The 18937-nt window shown below is 34.4% G+C and overlaps 1 protein-coding gene across 2 annotated transcripts in view; it reads left to right on the forward strand.

The window, feature by feature from the left end:
• ASCC3 (activating signal cointegrator 1 complex subunit 3) overlaps positions 1-18937 on the forward strand; it is a 359389-nt gene that overhangs the window by 166656 nt on the left and 173796 nt on the right. For both annotated transcript variants that reach the window (XM_078054943.1, XM_078054942.1), the window contains one exon: positions 15337-15471. In XM_078054943.1, coding sequence (XP_077911069.1) covers positions 15337-15471 — 135 coding nt within the window. The remainder of the gene's footprint in view (positions 1-15336; positions 15472-18937) is intronic.

Genomic DNA, 18937 nt, shown 5'->3' on the forward strand with positions numbered 1-18937 from the left:
TGATACTTATAACCTTTTCATACTTACAATTAGCCTGAAATTTTAAAATGGAAACAGATTCTAAACTTAAAAACTTTACTGACAATGGTTCATGATTTAGGATCTCTTTCTGTAGTATATTTGCCTCGTTAAGGTAAAAGCTCAGTGGGTAAAATACCCAGTACAGAAACAGCTACACTTTCTTTTAGCATGTGAGCTATATCTGAATCATCAATCTAGGTATTGAACAGAATGACTTTTAAAACTAAACTAAGACAGGGGCACCTGGGTGGCTCAGTCGTTAAGCGTCTGCCTTCGGCTCAGGTCATGATCCCAGGGTCCTGGGATTAAGCCCCGCATTGGGCTCCCTGCTCGGCGGGAAGCCTGCTTCTCACTCTCCCACTCCCCCTGCTTGTGTTCCCTCTCTCACTGTCTCTCTCTCTCTGTGAAATAAATAAATAAAATCTTTAAAAAAAAAAAAAACTAAACTAAGACATTACTGCCAATATTCATCCACTATTTATTGAATATTTGCATGTGTCAGAGACTGTGCTGAAGACAGAAATCAGAAAGAGACACTCTGCATTACTGTTGCTTATAATCTGATGAGGGAAACAAAGGTTAATCAAATGATTATGCACAAAATGTAAATGTACAGATTTCATAATTAACTTTCACCCACTCGTTTTAGCACCTATTAATGAGTCTCTAAGCCTGCCGTTCCTTCCATTCCACTGCATGTAAGGTAGAGCTGCTCCTCTCTCCTATTTATTAATTTATTTTTCTATTGACTTGAATTTTTATTTTGCTCAATGGGTTATAATCCATTATTGTATTACATACTTTGATGATCTTATTAGCCCAAATTTGGCAGTTGGGAGCCCCTTCAAGCTTGCTTTTTTGCCCTTTTAACATGCCCCAGTCCCAGAATTGGAATTAATAATTTCTGCAAACCTCGTTCTCTTTTACTAGAGAATGGTATTTAGAAACCGGTGAAAGTGTTTTGTTTTTAAAATGAATATTTTCACTGCTTTCCTAAAATATTGTCCAGAAGAATGAAAGAGATGATGGGATTTTAGAATTTTCAAACTTTCAACAAAAAGGAAATAGAGCGTTGAACAGAAGAGTTCCTCATAAAGCTGTTACTTTCAGACGCCTCCAGGGTGCTCCGAACTTGCAGTGATGACGTTGGGAGTGGGAAAGGTGTGCTGTCTAGGAGGAAGAAATGAGATTTGGATCTCTCAGGTCCACTTCAGTAGCTTTCATCTTTATATATATATATATTGAGCTGCTACAGTAGAGTTTGTTGGAAGAAAGAATTCCACAGCCAAGTAAGTTTTTAAACCACTGTCCTATAGCATTAGTTTTTCATAATTTGCATGAAGATTAGTTTCTGTTCTTGTGATACCAGGTAGACTAATGTTTCACGTACGGAATATCAATTCAGCTTTTCTTGTAGAGATGGGATTTGGTCTTCTACTTTGTCATGTATCCGTTAGACCTAGCAAACCAGTGGTTTTCCCTTATGGGCCTTGAATGCCAGCTTGAATTCTAATTGGATACACTGGCTGAATTCAGTAGCCTCTAAGTTTTCTAATGTAATATCTTTTATTCATCAGGCAACTGTGACTCCTTCATTGCTCCGATCAGGTAGAAAGTCATATATTTGCATATATAAGACAGGCCCGTAACTGAAATGCTGCACCAGCTCTAGAAATTAGGATTGAGCCAGAAAGTAGAGGGTACACCTTTCCAGAGCACCTCCTCTCCAGTGCTGTGGGTCATCCTTACTAATTGTGAACTCTGCACACAGAGAGTTGCACAATTCATGCTGTCTTTGCTCTGCTGACCAAAATTTAACACCCCTCAGTTTGTTGATTTGTATAAATGTTTTTTACATAAAAACCCGTAACAAAATAAACTTAAAATTTAAATGCTTTTTTTTTGCATAAAGACAGGTGTGTCACAAACTTGTTAACATCATATATGATACAAAGAAGAATATACTCCATAATCATCTTTAAATAAATTCATACCATGATATAAATATTCTGTCATTACAATTTGAATCATTGCCAAAAATCCTGTGGAAAGGTATTATTTACTTGAAAATTAAAATGAATAATACTCTTAGTTTTTTCCCTTAATTATAGGTTGTACTTATTAAACCATATTTTTATCATCTTCTGATCAGCTCCCAAATAATCTTATTTCAGAAGGAAAGTATTTTAAAGACAACATTTAATAGATCATCAACACTTTATCATTGAATTTATGAAAGCATCATGAAGTTCATTAGTCCACTTTATTACAGATGACAAAACTAAGCCTAATAATATGCCCAAACCCAGACATCTAATAAGCTTTGCAATTGAAACTAGAGCCTTGGCCTTTTTACTTCCCTTTCACTGTTTTTACCCCCCGCAAAACTGACATTTTAATTTAACCTGTTACTGCCCTGCAAAGAGAAGACAATGCAGAGAATGTGCTTATAAATTCCCCTTGAAAAATCTGGCCTGAGGAAATCATCAATAGTATGTGTGAAAAATCTACAGCAACCCAATAATTTTTAGTGATGAAATTTTTTAAAAGATTCTTTTCAGAAAGTATATGATCTTTCAATTATTAAAAAATCTTTTTTCACATTTTTAAAGAAATGGATGCCAATAGATGCCTTTTACATTCTTTCAGGTTTCTCAGTAATTACGGTTCAAATTGATACATCTTTGAAAATAAAACGTAAAGTCATATTAAACTATATAATCAAGCTGAGAACACTTCAGTCAGAAAGCCTATACACATTTAAACAAATCATTCCTTCAACAAATACTCTTCAGTACATTCTTTTTATATTAAGAAAGAATAAAGAATAAAAATGCAACTATGGCAAGCCATAATAACTATCATTTATGGAAAACAGCATGAGAACTGGTGATGTTTAGCTGAGGAAAGTGCAGTCAACTGGAGATAGGATAGAATTTTTCAAATCTTTGAAGAATTCTTATGTGTGAAAACAAATGCATTTGTTTCCTGTTGCCTTAGAGAACAATACTGATCTTGGTCCCAGTGAGTGGGATATGTAGGGATCAGATTTGGAATGAATGTAAGGAAGACCTTTGTAAAACAACAACTTTTTTCCTACTGAATGGACCACGTTTTATATGCTACGCTCTTTTCTGGTATTTTCTAATTATTGTTTGTTGTATCTACATCAGCCTTGTAAGGCAGGTACTATTATCTCCAAATTACAGGTGAAAAAACGAAGCACAGGTAAACTGGCCCAAGCTTTTCTACTATACAGATGCTGAATTATGATTCAAACATGGGTCTAAAACTCTGTTAGCATTCAAAATAAGACTAAATTGGTTATATAGGTTAGTTTGGCATCAGATAAGTGTTTTGTCTAGATTGATTAGAATTTTTTCTTGAACAAAAAAACTAAGTTTGTGTATATCTTAAATTTGTTTAAGTAATTATGAGCAAGTAAAATTAATATTCTTGATATGTTTATTTACTTTTGTATTTTATAAAAAATAGAAGAAAATTCTAGTATTTTCTATGCTTAAAACAATTTTAATGTATAAAATTCACTTTCATCAATAGCCTATATACTATTGTTAAGTTACTTAAGTTTATAAATCTAATGAATGTTTTAAAAATGAATTCAGGGGTTCCTGGGTGCTCAGTCGGTTAAACGTCCGACTCTTGGTCTCAGCTCATGTCTTGATCTCATGGTCATGAGTTCAGGCCCTTCACTGGGTGTGAAGCCTACTTGAAAAAAAAAATGAATTCAGATTCCAGATTATTGAATGCATAAATGTATATGGTACACATATGAACAAGATCTGAAGAATTTATAGAAAATTTATTCAAGCATCTTTCAGATAACATAAATTGTATTGCCTCTAAAAGATATACATATGTTTAATGTCTTAAGAAAACATTCGTTTTAATTAAAGAAAAAGTTTATAGTAAATGGAAAATACATTCAAAATACTTATCATTTTGAAATTTAAAAACACTTTTTTCTCTAAGTTTGTAGTCTTAATATTTTAGAAACTATGCTGAATAGAACTGTCTTATGCTTCTAAGTATATTGTACAATGTCCTGATGTATGGTGAATTGATTATAAGATTATATTCTTTACAGTGGACTTAGCTAGAAAAATGATATGTATTTTTGCTGTCATGGTGTATAGTGTACACTAAGTCCTCCAAGTTTGTTTTCATTATTATTAGTATACATTTTGATAACAAGTGTCTTTTAGGGTTTAGAAAATGTAAAGTATCGTAGATTTCTTTTAACCAAATATAGCAGTTAAAGCTCCCTACAACTCAAACATGGAAACTGATAAATATTAAAACTTACTCCTTTAAAGAAATTTGCAAAGAATATATTTCGCTTTCAGGGTAATGCCCTAAATATAATTCAGTAATGATAACCTGAATCTGTTTATCACTTAAAAGCTTAGGTTTCTTGAGAAGAACTGCAGGTTCTCAGCATGAGAGTCCAGAGGTGGCTGTGAATTGCCAAGTGTAGATCTAATTACACAGCTTGGAGCTGCGGAACCAGTTCTCTCTACTCCAGATTACTTTTCTTGGTTTATTTGCATAATTTAATGCATGAAGACTAGTCAGTGAATTATACAGTTTTCTGATATAGGTAGGACAAGGTAAATTAACCCTTTTTGAGGTAATTTGTATTTTCATGGTATACCTGATAAACATTTAACCACATCATTTTAAACTAAAAAATATGCGTTAGTAATTTCGTTGGTTGCCAGGAATATCTGATAATAAATGCTACTTGTAACACCCATGATTAATAAAATAGACGATTTTAAATTTTATTACTTTAGCCCTATTTTCAGAGCTGAACTATTACTTTTAGTAATAATAGTTTTGTGGATGTAATCCAGATAGAGTAGTGTCAAATTTTCTACCATTATAAAACATAAGAATACTTTCTTTATTCATGTCCATCAGTAGGACATTGTTTTGGTTAATGAATTTGACTAATTTGATTCATTGTAAATATAGGTAGCTTTGATTTAGGAACTATCTTTGACTTCAAAGTCCAGAATTTTTTTTTTAAGATGCTCTCAGAATAGCTCATTTTATAACTTGTTTCTTTTTTAAATCACAAATTTGGAACTCTGCAATCGCATTAAAATACATACACATGCAGCTTTACCATAGTATGAGAAGACTGATCAGTAGCAATTTTAGTTTATTAAATATCAGTGAGATGGTTGCTAATATATTTTTAAAAACAATCCAGGAAAGTTAATTATCTAGTTGGATAATTGGAAGTTAACTTGATACCCCATATTCTCATAAATGTATCAGTGAAAGCATTAACTCAGCCCACATACTATTACAATTTATAAACTTTTAAATTCAAATTTCTGCTCATAAATATTTAAAAAATTAATGTTTTCTGTGAAAACTAATTTCAGCTATCATTTATTGAGTACCTACTGATTGAATGATAGTTTGGAGAGTGGGACAGGGGATGACAAGGAGACCTCAAAATGAGTAAGATGTAACCTTGCCTTTAGGGAACACCCAAGGAGGGAATATAACGTGATGCAAAGAAAGTAGGCTTTCAAGTGAGGCTAATTCCCTATTCTGCTCTTGAATGAGTAGCAAGTTATTAAAACTCTGAGCTTCAGTTTTCTCATCTGTAAAACACTAATAGTATTACCTTCCTAATTGTGTTAATAGTGAAATAGAGAACAATGCGTGGCACCTAGTACTGGGCCTAGCACATAATAAGCACTTAATAAATCATGCCTTTTATTGTTAGTCCTGGTAGTTATTACCATCAGGGTGAAAACCTATGTATATGCTGAGATGACACAAGGCACAAGTATGAACAAAGTGCTGTGGGAATGATTAATTTCCCTAGAGAGATTGGAGATGAGTCATTAGAACCAGGTTTAAAGGTTTGTAGAATTTCCACAGGAGGATTTGGCGGGAGACCTAAATAAAATAAAACATGAGCAAAGGCCTGGAAACATACAAATGCATGGAGGTTTTGAACAACAGGAAGAAGAATTTAGAGAGGTGGTACCCAAAGACCAGTAATGAAGAAACTTGGAACGTCATGATCTTTAAATCAAGTAATTTGCTAACTTTAAGAGAGGACTCCAATTAATTTTTCAGTTATGCTTTTCATTTCTTTTTCCTTTTTGTTGTTGTTGTTGTTGCTGTTTTCTCCCATAGTTGTTGATGTAATGAATAGCAGCTCCTCTGTTCCCCATCTTCTCAGACTCCAGTCTTTCAGCATAGTAACTACTAAATAGAAGCTCCAAAAGCACAGGGACTGGTGCTGGGCTTTCCCACTGTTATGTCCCCAGTGCCTGTCATGTAATTGTTGGATGATGGCAGACTTGCAGAGGAGATATGTCAAGCATAGCTAAAATAAAAGGTAGCTAAAAATAAAAAAAAGGTAGTCAGTGATTAATGCCTAAGGGATTAATGCTTAAGGGAAGGAGCACATGAATTCATTAGATGTTCAAAGAATAAAATATCACTTCTATCTGGAAGCATCAGGGAAATTTTTATTATTTTAATTTGACCGTGTTAGTAACATCCATCTCCCCCGTGTAGGTAAAAGGGCTTCTTCTCTTTTTCTTAATCAATTTTTATGAACTTATACTAACTTTTCAAGCAGTTCAGTGGCTGCAGAGCTATATTTTAAAATGTTTAAATCAGAGTTCCCTTTTGTCAGATGTGTCTCCAACAATCATATTAACTCTCAGAGATAACTAAGTACTCTCTTGTTCATCTTGACTCTTCATAAAAAAACAGAGCACCCCCTTTTTTAAGTTAGCCCCACCCCTTAAAGTTTTTTCCTGTTGATTGTCCTATCAGTTTACAATGATAAAATCATCTCTGGTTTTTCCTATGTTTTGTCTGCTGTTTTCTTTTGTACTTCCTTGAGTAATTTTTTTTCGCAGTGATAGCCTTCTCTCTATTCAGTTTAAAGTCTACTTCTAACATAAAAATAATTTCTCAAGTATCACTTTTAGTGGTATCATTTTTTTCTGAGTCTTAAATGAATTTTTCTATCTTAACACATATTTTATAATGAGATTGTTATTTGCTTTTCCAGATATTACTGCTCCTCTGTCCACATGTCCATTTCTGTCAAAAATGTGTATTACCACCCTATGGATTTGCTCTCTTCTCTGTACCTTTGACCTCTGTATACTTTCCCTTGAAATGCTATTTATTTTCTTCTATGAGAACATCTCTCTTTTCTTCTTAAAGCATTTCCAGGTACTCTGAATCAAGATAAATTTGTCACTTAGATCAAAAGTACCACCATCGCCCTTATAAGTACGTTGTTAAATAAGTTTCCTTGAAGTTTTTACTTTGACACCGTAAATTCCTTAGCAATAAAATAATCATATGAAATATATTAGTATAGTAGTACATTATAAATAAACTCTTATAACCTCATTGTCATCACTGATCATTTTTTCTGTTCAATATAATTTATATATTTCATTGTAAAACTATTAGGGCTTGTTTCAGTGGATAAGACAAACAATACAAGATATACAAAGGAAACATCTTTTTATCTTCCCCCACTCCCATTTTCATTTTGTGAGGTATTTAATTTGGTGGGTGTCCATCCATATCTCTAATTTTAAACACACACATCCTTTAAATATATACTCAGAATAATACTATGGAAATTGTTCTTCAACTTGATTTTTTTTTCACTTAGCACTGTATTATGGGTATCTTTCCAGATATCCATTTGTGAGAGCAAAATCCAGTGCTTTTTGTGCCTACTATTGGATTGCCAGAGCCACACTGTGCTTGTGAAGTTCAGCACCTTTTCAGATGTTTATGATTAATTTTACTGGCTTTTCTGTAAATTTCTCAGAAGCCACAGAGAAAAAATGCTGATTTAAAGAAAAATTAACTGTTTCCATACTAAACAAGGCACCATAAACAAAGTCAAAAGATAAAGTGTAGACTAGAACAAAATATTTGCAATATAGAAAAAGACAAAGCATATTATCTTCCATATACAAAGAACACCTACAAATTGGTAAGAAGAAAATCTCCAGTAACAAAACAGTGTTCACAATAAGGAAATAGTTAAATGAATAGTCATATATATTTGCCCCAACAATTTCACTTCTATGAAATTATCCAACAAATATATTCACAAACATGTGAAATAAACCTTGTGAACAGTTATTTATTACATCATTGCTTTAAATAATGAAAGATTGGAAACAACATAAATGTCCATCAAACAAGGACTGGTTAAATAAATTATGGTATTTCTAAGTAATGGAATACTATGCAAATGTAAAAAATAAATGAAGAAACTGTGTACTGATGTGAAAAGATCTTCAGATGATTTGAGTGTCTTCAGCTGTCCAGCACTGGCAGGTCTAAAATGAGAACTCTGTAATTACTTGTAGTCTCCCAACACAAATGTCTCCTGGATGCACAGCATGCAGAATCAAACCTTTTAAAGTTGCATTTACCTGATAACACAGATGTGGTAATATGACCACAGCAATAAAAACTATTCTGTGCTTATGCGCTCTTGTGGTGTACAAGATATCTAAAATACATCTGTAGTGGCACTCCCTGTTCAAACTGTATAAAACAGAGAAAATGATTTGCCTGTGTTCTCCATCCTCCCGAAGATACCAGGATGTTCCAAATGGAGCAGAGGGAAGGTTTTGGTTTTGTTTTTCAACTTACAATGGATGGCTTGATGTAGGGCCCTCAGATGTTAACATAACATATATCAGAATCACCTGGAAGGCTTGTTGAACCAGATTGCTGAGCCCCATCTTCAGAGGCACCGACTCAGATCTAGTGTTTGTAGTTCTTTTTTTTTCTTGATGTAGTGTTCCATGATTCATTGTTTGTGATAACACCCAGTGCTCCATGCAGAACGTGCCCTCTTTAATACCCATCACCAGGCTAACCCATCCCCCCACCCCCTCCCCTCTAGAACCCTCAGTTTGTTTCTCAGAGTCCATAGTCTCTCATGGTTCATCTCCCCCTCTGATTGCCTACCCCCCTCATTTTTCCCTTCCTGCTATCTTCTTCTTCTTTTTTTTTTTTTTTAACATATAATGTATTATTTGTTTCAGAGGTACAGGTCTGTGATTCAACAGTCTTACACAATTCACAGCGTTCACCATAGCATATACCCTCCCCAATGTCTATCACCCAGCCACCCCATCCCTGCACTACTGGGTATTTACCCCAAAGATACAAATGTAGGGGGCGCCTGGGTGGCTCAGTTGGTTGGGCGACTGCCTTCGGCTCAGGTCATGGTCCTGGAGTCCTGGGATCAAGTCCCGCATCGGGCTCCTTGCTTGGCGAGGAGTCTGCTTCTCCCTCTGACCCTCCCCCCCTCATGCTCTCTCTCTCTCTCATTCTCTCTCTCTCAAATAAATAAATAAAATCTTTAAAAAAAAAAAGATACAAATGTAGGGATCCAAAGAGATACTTGCACCCCGATGTTTATAGCAGCAATGTCCACAATAGCCAAACTATGGAAAGAGCCAAGATGTCCATCGACAGATGAATGGATAAAGAAGATGTGGTATATATATACAATGGAATATTATGCAGCCATCAAAATAATGAAATCTTGCCATTTGCAGTGACGTGGATGGAATTGGAGGGTATTATGCTGAGCGAAATAAGTCAATCAGAGAAAGACATGTATCATATGATCTCATTGATATGAGGAATTCTTAATCTCAGGAAACAAACTGAGGGTTGCTGTTGTGGTGGGTGATGTTTGTAGTTCTGACAAGTTCCCAGGGGATGCTGATGCTGCTGGTCTGGGGACCATGCAGTTTTAGAATCACTCTTTGTTTAGGTCATTAGTGCTTAATTCTCTTGAGGAACCTGGGTTAAGAAAGTTCGAAAGAATTGAGAGCAAGACACCTAACAGGGCAGTTAGAGTGAAAGCATAAACCACTAGGACATAAAACTCCTCACCCTCAGGCCTCATTCTTTAAGCAGTGTGAGAGCGAATACCATATATTAAAGAATGTCATTCCTCAGCAGCATTTTCTATGGAACATCTATCTGCTCTGTTGTCTATGTTTTTCAAATATTTCCTTTTCAGTCTTCCGTCTTAGTGGAAATTTCTAGGGAAGAGTCTTTGATTCAGCATTTCAGTTAATCCTTGCCCACCTCTCTCCTGTTTTCAAATAATCTCAGGTTTAAGTATTCATTTATTTTTCTTTTTACTTCTCATCCATCATGCACAACACCTTTACAAAAGCTGTTAAAGGATAAGTGGCTTTTTAAATTATTTTGTGTGGTGTTAGATACGTACGCACTTGCATCAGTGAGGAATAAATATATAGGTGTCAATTTACAGCAGTCATTTACTGATCTCACCATTTGGTCTTTTAGTCCAAATTCACTTTATTGTTTATTACTCTTACAGTGGTGCTGATACTTAACCAGTTCTGACAGAGGTTTTCAAAGTTGCTGTACAAAGAGCATTAGCATCTCCTTGGAACTTGTTAGAAATGCAAAGTCTTGGGCTCCTGGGTGGCTCAGTCAGTTGAGCCTCTGCCTTCAGCTCCTGTCATGATCTCAGGGTTCTGGGATCCAGCCCCGCATCCATCCGCATCTGGGTTCCCTCCCTGCTCAATGGGGAGCCAGCTTCTCTCTCTGCCCCCCCCAAATAAATAAATAAATCTTAAAAAAATAAGAAAAAGAAATGCAGAGTCTTGGCTTGCCTCACACCTACTTAATCTGAAAGGGTGGTGGAGGAAAGGAGCAGCAATTGTGTTTTTAGATGATTTTGAAGTGTTCTAAAGTTTGAGAGCTATGACTTTACTAAATGCAGTGTTTTCACTTACATTATGTACTTCAAACTTTATAGTAATCCTTTGACTCTAGTAGCTATCTGTGGAGTGGGGAAAATAAGAATCGGAGAGATTAAATAGTTTGTTCTAAGTCACTGCTCTTTAATAATGTTTCAAAGTAGAATTTTTGGTATTTTTCAAATAATATATCCTTCCCTCTGAATACATTGAAACAATATGAGTTACTTAAACATTCTAGTTTTTCCGAATGATTATCTCAGCTTTCACTCTTGCATTACTTTTAATCTGCATCTCATGTAAAGAACACTGTCTTTGGCTCATTAAATAACAGAACCAAAACACAAATTCACATACTTTCTCTCCTATCTCAGGACTGATTTAATTATATATTCTTAAACTAAATGGCTTTTTAAACTAAGAACAAGTATATATAATATTTTTAAATGTATTAATCTAACAAACCTCAAGTAAAAATATGAACAGTTTCATAAAACAATTAAAATTTACTAATGTTGTTGACTTGAATCTATTGTTATAATCTTATTTTAATGACACATGCCCATTTAGCTGCTGTTCGGTTATCAGTAGTGTTTCTAAGATTAATTTGGAGTTATTTCTGCCAAATGAAACAGTGCTGTCCTGTTATAATTTTTATATGTCTATTTAAATTAATTAACCAAATTAACAAACCATAAAATCAAGTATGTTATAGACACCCAAAACCTTGTAATGGCTTCTGTTGGAGCCTCTAAACAGAAAATTCTTAATAAGGAAAAGAGTTTATTTTACTGAACAAGAAGTGATGGATCATTTAATAAAAAGAAATTGCTACTTTAAGTTGTAACTAATATTTCTCTTGGCTGCAGTAGAAAATAATTTGCAAAATGATAAGTTGACAAGTCAGACTGAAATAATTGATGAAGATTTAGGGTCATATTTTATTTTCCCTTATGTTCTTCGTATCAACAGGATTTACATAATGTGGCATTTGAATTATGGAGAATAGAAATCTGGTAGCATTATAAAAACCCATCTGGGAAATGATCTTGGGGCTGTGCTGGTTATATGAAATACCTTCATATTCCCTGATATTTCATATATATAGGTAAATAAAGATAGGTTATTAGGGAGTTTTTAAAATCATCTTTATAGTGGTGGTTTTATTTATGTTTCCTTTTAACCTTACTTAGGAGAAGAAAACTAAGTTGGTGGTAATTATTAACTAATTTCACACAGTAGTACAGTAGTCATCTCAAAAGTTGTTAATAATTCAAAATTTAGGTCCCACCCCTAAATATTCTTACTCAGTTGGTTTTAGGGGAGAACCCAGAAGTCTATTTTAATGAGCACCAGCACTGATTCCCACAAAGAGGTCCCTGGGTCTCAGTGTGAGAAACTTTGAAAGAGAATGTACTTCTTCAAGCTAACACACTAAAATTACCAAGGATAAATATTATATTTTTTTATTTTTTTATTATGTTAAGTTAGCCACCATACAGCACATCATTAGCTTTTGATGTAGTGTTCAGTGATTCATTAGTTGCATAAAACATCCAGTGCTCATCACAACACGTGCCGTCTAAATACTACTGTATGCTCCTCCATCCAGCCTGCAGCTGCTTCTCTAGCCAGATAGGGCTGATTACTAGTGATCCTTCCTTGCCAACAGGAGCAGGCCCATTTGGAGCCTTGGAATCTATTTATCATTTCTCCCTGGTGCTTAGTGCATGGTTTGGTACTCAGTAGGTACTGTGTAAATGTAGTGCGATGGATGAATGAAGGTGACCCAGCAGCTCCATGGTTAGCATTCCTGTGTTATCCATGCTCCGCGTGTACAGTTTTTTCTCCTTCCTTAAATTGTACATGTCTTTTACAGAAGGGACCATGTCTTGTCCGTTTTCATATTTCCTCTTTCAACAGTATTTTACCCATCCATGGCTAGTAAATACTTAGCAAGTAAAAAATATTTTGTGCTTATTTAATACATCATACTAGATTGTCATCTCCCTGAGAGCAGAGATTTGCCTCTCTCTTTTGCAGAATTCTCAGGGCTTGATAGTGATTCTCAGAATTCTCGGAAACATTTGAATGAGTGGATAAATTAATTAAAAAAATAAATAATTTCATTTTAATTGAGATTTTCTTAAAATTTAATGTTAGGGTTTAGTGAGGCTTTGTGTGTAGTAAAATTTAATTTTACATAAGAGAAAAAAAGTCTACCTTAATTTTTTAATGTTTTTTTAAAGATTTGATTTATTTATTGGAGAGAGAGAGAGACAGAGAGAGAGAGAGTGGGAGCAGGGGGGAGAGGGAGAAGCAGGCTCCCTGCTGAGCAGGGAGCCCAATGCAGGGCTCAATCCCAGGACCCTGGGATCATGACCTGAGCCGAAGGCATACGCTTAACCAACTGAGCCACCCAGGTGCCCCTAGTCTGCCTTAATTTTTTAAGAAGAAACTATTGAAATATCCTCACTTTTTACGAGAGACAGGATGGTAGAATCTGAGAGATTCTGAACTGGTGAAGCTTCAGCAGGGCATTATAGTTAATAGAATTTTTCTAACTTTGTATTAAACAGTTTATGTCAATAATGATGAAAATATTACAGTAAGCTTAAGTGGTAATCTCTTGATATCCCATGAGATAAAGATGTTTCCCCAGAAAGCTAGAGAGCCTATTGAAGTTAGATTTGGGTTTTTTTTAGTTGAAAATAAGGAAACAGAAGAATTTTCCAAGTATACGTGAACTTACTGAAATAAATTTTATTCATATACTCTTTAGAGATATTCTTATGATCATATTTCTTTTCAAAAGACATTAGTATCAGCAAATCAGTTAGAGCTCTAACCAAGGTCGAAAGCTTATGCTTTATATCATTGATGGCTGTGATTAACTAATGTTAAGTCTCTCTAGATGACTTGCAGTGCTTGTTTTATTGTCTAAATGCTTTGGGAGTTTTTCATTGAGGAATTTTGGTCTTCTCCAGATTATCTACTCTCCTTGACTTTGAACACTTTCTAAAAGAATATTAGTAATTTAAGCATTCCAGTTTCTTGAATGTTTATTCTCTATGATTTCACTGTCCTCTAAATTATAATTGGCATCCCATACATGGAACAGTTTCTTTGACAAGTTTATAGGCATAAGATTACTGTGAGTGAATTATACAGTGTGTGCTTTAGATCTGTGTCACTCCATCTCCTTTCTGGTCAGATTCCAGGCCTCCCTCCCCTTTTCACTTTTGTTCATTTTCAAAATGACCTTCTCTTTTACTTAGGTCAGCTAGCATGAGCCTATCAATTCCCTGACTAAAACCATCAGTTGCTTATTTTTCTAAATGTGTACCATGGAAATAACACCAGTGTTTTAGCTTGTGGGAAAACATAATTAACAGATAAATATGGAGAGAAATTGAGGGAAAGGCAAGAATTAGGACCTCCATATTGCTGAGGCCCAAGGGGAATACGATGGTATCTCCAGAGAGTTTTAGAGGTCTCAGTTTGGTTGGAAGCTGGGGCTAGAACTTGTCTTTAAGTCACCCAAAGCACCCACACTGCTGATTGTCCTTAGATTGTATGTTTCAAATTTTGATTAAAATGCCAAATTACCTAGAGATGCTTTATTCACATCATATAAAATTGAAAAAAATCAGTTGTCCATATAAAAGAGTAAAATTACTTTATTATAGTAATGGCTCTTTGGGAAGGCTGGGGTTGAGCTGAATGTGGAGGGGATGTGGAAGCCAAAGAAGAAAAGATACAGAGGAGAAGGCAGCACTGATAGGTAGCAGATGCAGAGTGCTCCTCACTCTCCGATTTCATTCTCTTCAGTTGCATTGACATTCTGCCTGGTGACTGTCCCTGAAAATACTTTTTTCCACTTCTCCTTGACAAAGCATCCAGATATGTGACTTCCCCTAATTCAGATTTCCACGCTTTGTAATTACACAGGAAGGTCAAAAAAAAAAAAAAAAAAAAACAGAAAATTCCAAATGCCTCTCTAGAAGCATTTTCATCTCCTGCAGTTCCCGAAACTCTATTTTAAATGGTTGTTCTCAGATGTGATTTTGTCCAAAGAAGAGTATTTTTATTGTTTTCAATTTCTTTAAACATCTTTATGATAGTGGAAATTTCATTGATGGTGGAGAAATAAGGCTCTCGTATATTTTTATACTCTGTCCCCGAAATATATGATTACACTCGTGAATCATGTCTTCAAAAGAGAAAAGCACAAATTTAACTCAACATTTTATATAATCCATTAATTTCATTTCTGACTTCCACCAATTTATAGGTTAACAGTATATAAAGCCTTGTTATTGGATTTTATCTAACTTGTCTTTATCCTATATACACTTTGTTCTAAAATAAGGAAATGTTGGGGAATTCATAAACTGGGGGTTGTATTTTGGAAAATTAATAGTTGTATACATATGGTGATTTTTTCAGACTAGTATTAAGCTATCTTTTAATGACTTTTAGTATTAAATAAACTGTTTTTCTTTTTTTTCAGGTGATGGTGTTTGTACATGCTCGAAATGCCACTGTAAGAACAGCTATGTCTCTAATAGAAAGAGCAAAAAATAGTGGTCAGATTTTCTGCTTTTTACCTACACAAGGCCCTGAATATGGACATGCAGAAAAACAGGTAGGGGACAAATAATGGCAAGATATAAGAACTAAAGCATATAATGTGCCAGATAATACAGATATTTTATATATGACAGATATATGGTCTCCAATTTCCAAGGAATTAATTTTACATATTTATCATGTTATAGTCTTTATTCTTTTTAATTTAATGATCTTCCAAAGGATTCCAATGCCTGAGGTATTCAATTATCACGTCTATCCATACAGTTAGAATTGTATTTAGTCCTACTCTTTAAAATATAGTTAAAACATAAAATACAGTTAATTTCCAAAAAAAAAAAAAAAATACAGTTAAGTTCCATAAAATATGTTAACATCTAATTAGGGTTATTAGTCTCTTAAAAAACTAATAGGTTAATATTTTTTAATTTCTCAGTTTTAATTTCTAAGGTTAATGTGGACAGATGAAAGCTGCATAAATAAAAGTTCTTTTCAAGAATGTGAAAGTTTAGGGGCGCCTGGCTGGCTCTGTCAGTGGAGCATGTGACTCTTGATCTTGGGGTTGTAACTTTGGGTTTAATGATTATTTAAAAATAAGACCTTTAAAAAAAAAAGTGAAAGTTTGAGACCTGGGAGTTTGATAACCTTGCTACTCAGCGTATGCTCAGGACCTTAAAAGCCTGGGTCCCCTTTGGAAATGCAGAACCGCAGGCCCCGTACCAGATTTACCAAACCATAATCTGCATTTCGCCTCAATCCCTAGGTGATTTACTACACATTACAGTTTGAGAAGTACTTCCCCAAGTAATCTGAGTATTGATAGTATCCTAAGATTTACAAAAGGTTTTATTTAATTATGTGAGATAATGATTTAGATCAAGAATAGATGGACTATAGCCTGAAGGCCAAAGGTGGCCACCTGTTTCTGAAATTAAGGTTTTATTAGAAAATAGCCAGACTCCTTTGTCAATGGCTGCTTTTTTTTCTTTTGCACCATGAGGGAAGAATGAACAGTTACTACAAGGACTATGTGGCCCACTAATAAGCCTAAAATACTATATAGCTCTTTACAGAAAATGTTTGCCCTGATTTAAAGCAATGAAAATAAATTTTCAAATGAAAAAGTCAGTGGGCATAAAATGATAGTAACTTCAAAGTATTTTATATGCCTAAGATTTAACTGATGTTTATTGAACAGCTGCTAGCTGCCAGACATTGTGCTCTATGCTTTCACATTTCTCATCTTGGTAAGATGTATTTAATTGTTACGATTCCACTATGAATTTCACCATTTTATATTGACATTTTAGATTCTGAATATGATAAATGTGATGTCAGTTGTTTTGAACATCAGATTCTTTCAATTTAGAACTACAAAATTTGTTCATTTTCTTCATTTTTCTCCACTTTATATAATTTCTATTATGTAACACTTATTAAACAGCTTTGTAGTATTCCAGTTATTTATTAATTATGAATTTATGAGTGTCTTTTAAAAGTCAGGTTGGCATTCATAAGTCTTCTTTCATTTCTTTGGAAATATGAAGCAACTCTATTGTGTTTCAAAGCCAAGCCTTGAGAGCCACCTTGTGGATTTCTGGTTACTTCATACCTCTCAATTCTGAAAGCTATTGCTCATTCCAAATGATGCAGGTTTATTATTTAATTTCTATAATAATAGTGTTTAACATTTATCAGGGGTTTACTGGTGCCTGGCATTGTTTTCATTGCTTTATACATAACTCATTCAGTCCTCACAGAACCTTTGATAGAGATTTGTACTGTTATTACCCCTTGATATGGTATATGTGTAAGTAATTCAAATATAACATGAAATAAAGCATATAGAAATAATTAATATAGAGGCATTTTCAAATAATGTTTATTTAAGGCATTATCGCCAGAGTCACAGATCACTATGGTAAAAAAAGAGAAGAGTGAGAGAGAGAGATCTGGAGAAATGGAAAGTTTTAATACAGTTAAGTAGACTTGAAAATCCCAAGTCATTTTTTTATTGTTATGTTACTCACCATACATTACATCATTAGTTTTTGCTGTAGTGTTCCATGATTCATTGTTTGTGCATAACACCCAGTGCTCCATGCACTTTGTGCCCTCTTTAATACCCATCACCAGGCTAATCCATCCCCCCACCCCCCTCCCCTTTAGAACCCTCAGTTTGTTTTCCAAGTCATTTTTATTATACCTTTTTAAAAATATTTTTATTATATTTGATTTTTATCCAGTCTGCCTACTGTTACTGGATTTTTTTTAAAGAAGAATGACATTCACAAACATTTATTAATAAGTACATGTTTTCAAGTAACATTGTCCTATTCACTATTATATTCCCAGCCTTTCATATAATATTTGGCTGATAGTAGGTACCCCCAAATTACTTTCTTTCGCCTTTGTTCCTCTGAGACAAACATTATGAGATGGCCTTACTTTAATTTTCTCATTTGATCTGCACCACTATTCTGTCCCTTAGAGATTCTTATCCCCATTTTATAGATAAGGAAACTGAAACTGAGAGAATAATTTTCTCAGAGAAGGCCTTGTAACAAATAGTAGAGCCGTGATTTGAATCAGTCTGGCTCCAAAGCCTGCCCTTTTTACCACACTCTATTCTAAATGTTCAAAACCAAATCTGATCTGGACTTTCTACAGCTTTTAGGGCTTTGAGTCTTTCTCTTTGTTTTTTGTTTCTAATAAAATGGAAGAACATTTCTTCAGCCTAACTGTATCCCTCATTTCTGCTAAAGAGAGATTCAAAAAACTTGTCCCCTCCATGCTGGATATGATTTTGTACCAAAAGATAAAGTAATCTTTCTGAATGCTTTACTGAAGCTCCAAAATTTTAGATTGTTCTTCTAGTGCTAGCTGTATGCTTATTTCTTTAAGTTCCTTTTAAACTTGAATGGTATTAACATTCTAGCAGTTCTCAGGAGCTATTATCATGATGGTAGGAGATATTCCCTCCCATGTTTTTGAAAAATGGGAAATTAAGTACTCAAAACATTAAAATAAAATTAGAAGGTAAATTTGCTATGGTAGTACATAGAAATTTAGCCTCATGGCTCCTGTTAATGGAAATACAGCTAAATCCCTACCGTGCCACACTAGCACTTTACCCCTAAGTATGTAATGTAACCATCTCAATTCCTGACTCACCAATTATGGTTCTTAAAAGCATTTCTTCACAGTTTTATTAACACTCTTAACTTTATTTGTGTAAATAATAAGTAAAACTCCATTGAGGAAATTCTCCTTTTCTTTCTCTCTCTCTCTGTATGTATGTGTGTGTGTGTGTGTGTGTGTGTGTGAGAGAGAGAGAGAGAGAGAGAGAGAGAGAGACAGGGAGAGAGAGATAAGGCTATTTCTGTGCCTTAGCCACAGCCAAAAAGAAAATACTTTTCTTCCCAGTAAGTAACAGTATATTTTAGGACTCCTCATATCATTCCCATTTTTCCATTTTTTAATATAAAATTTATCCCCATATGAAAAACCAGCAATATTTC

Source organism: Halichoerus grypus, chromosome 9 (assembly GCF_964656455.1).
Source record: "Halichoerus grypus chromosome 9, mHalGry1.hap1.1, whole genome shotgun sequence".
NCBI classification, from domain to species: domain Eukaryota; kingdom Metazoa; phylum Chordata; class Mammalia; order Carnivora; family Phocidae; genus Halichoerus; species Halichoerus grypus.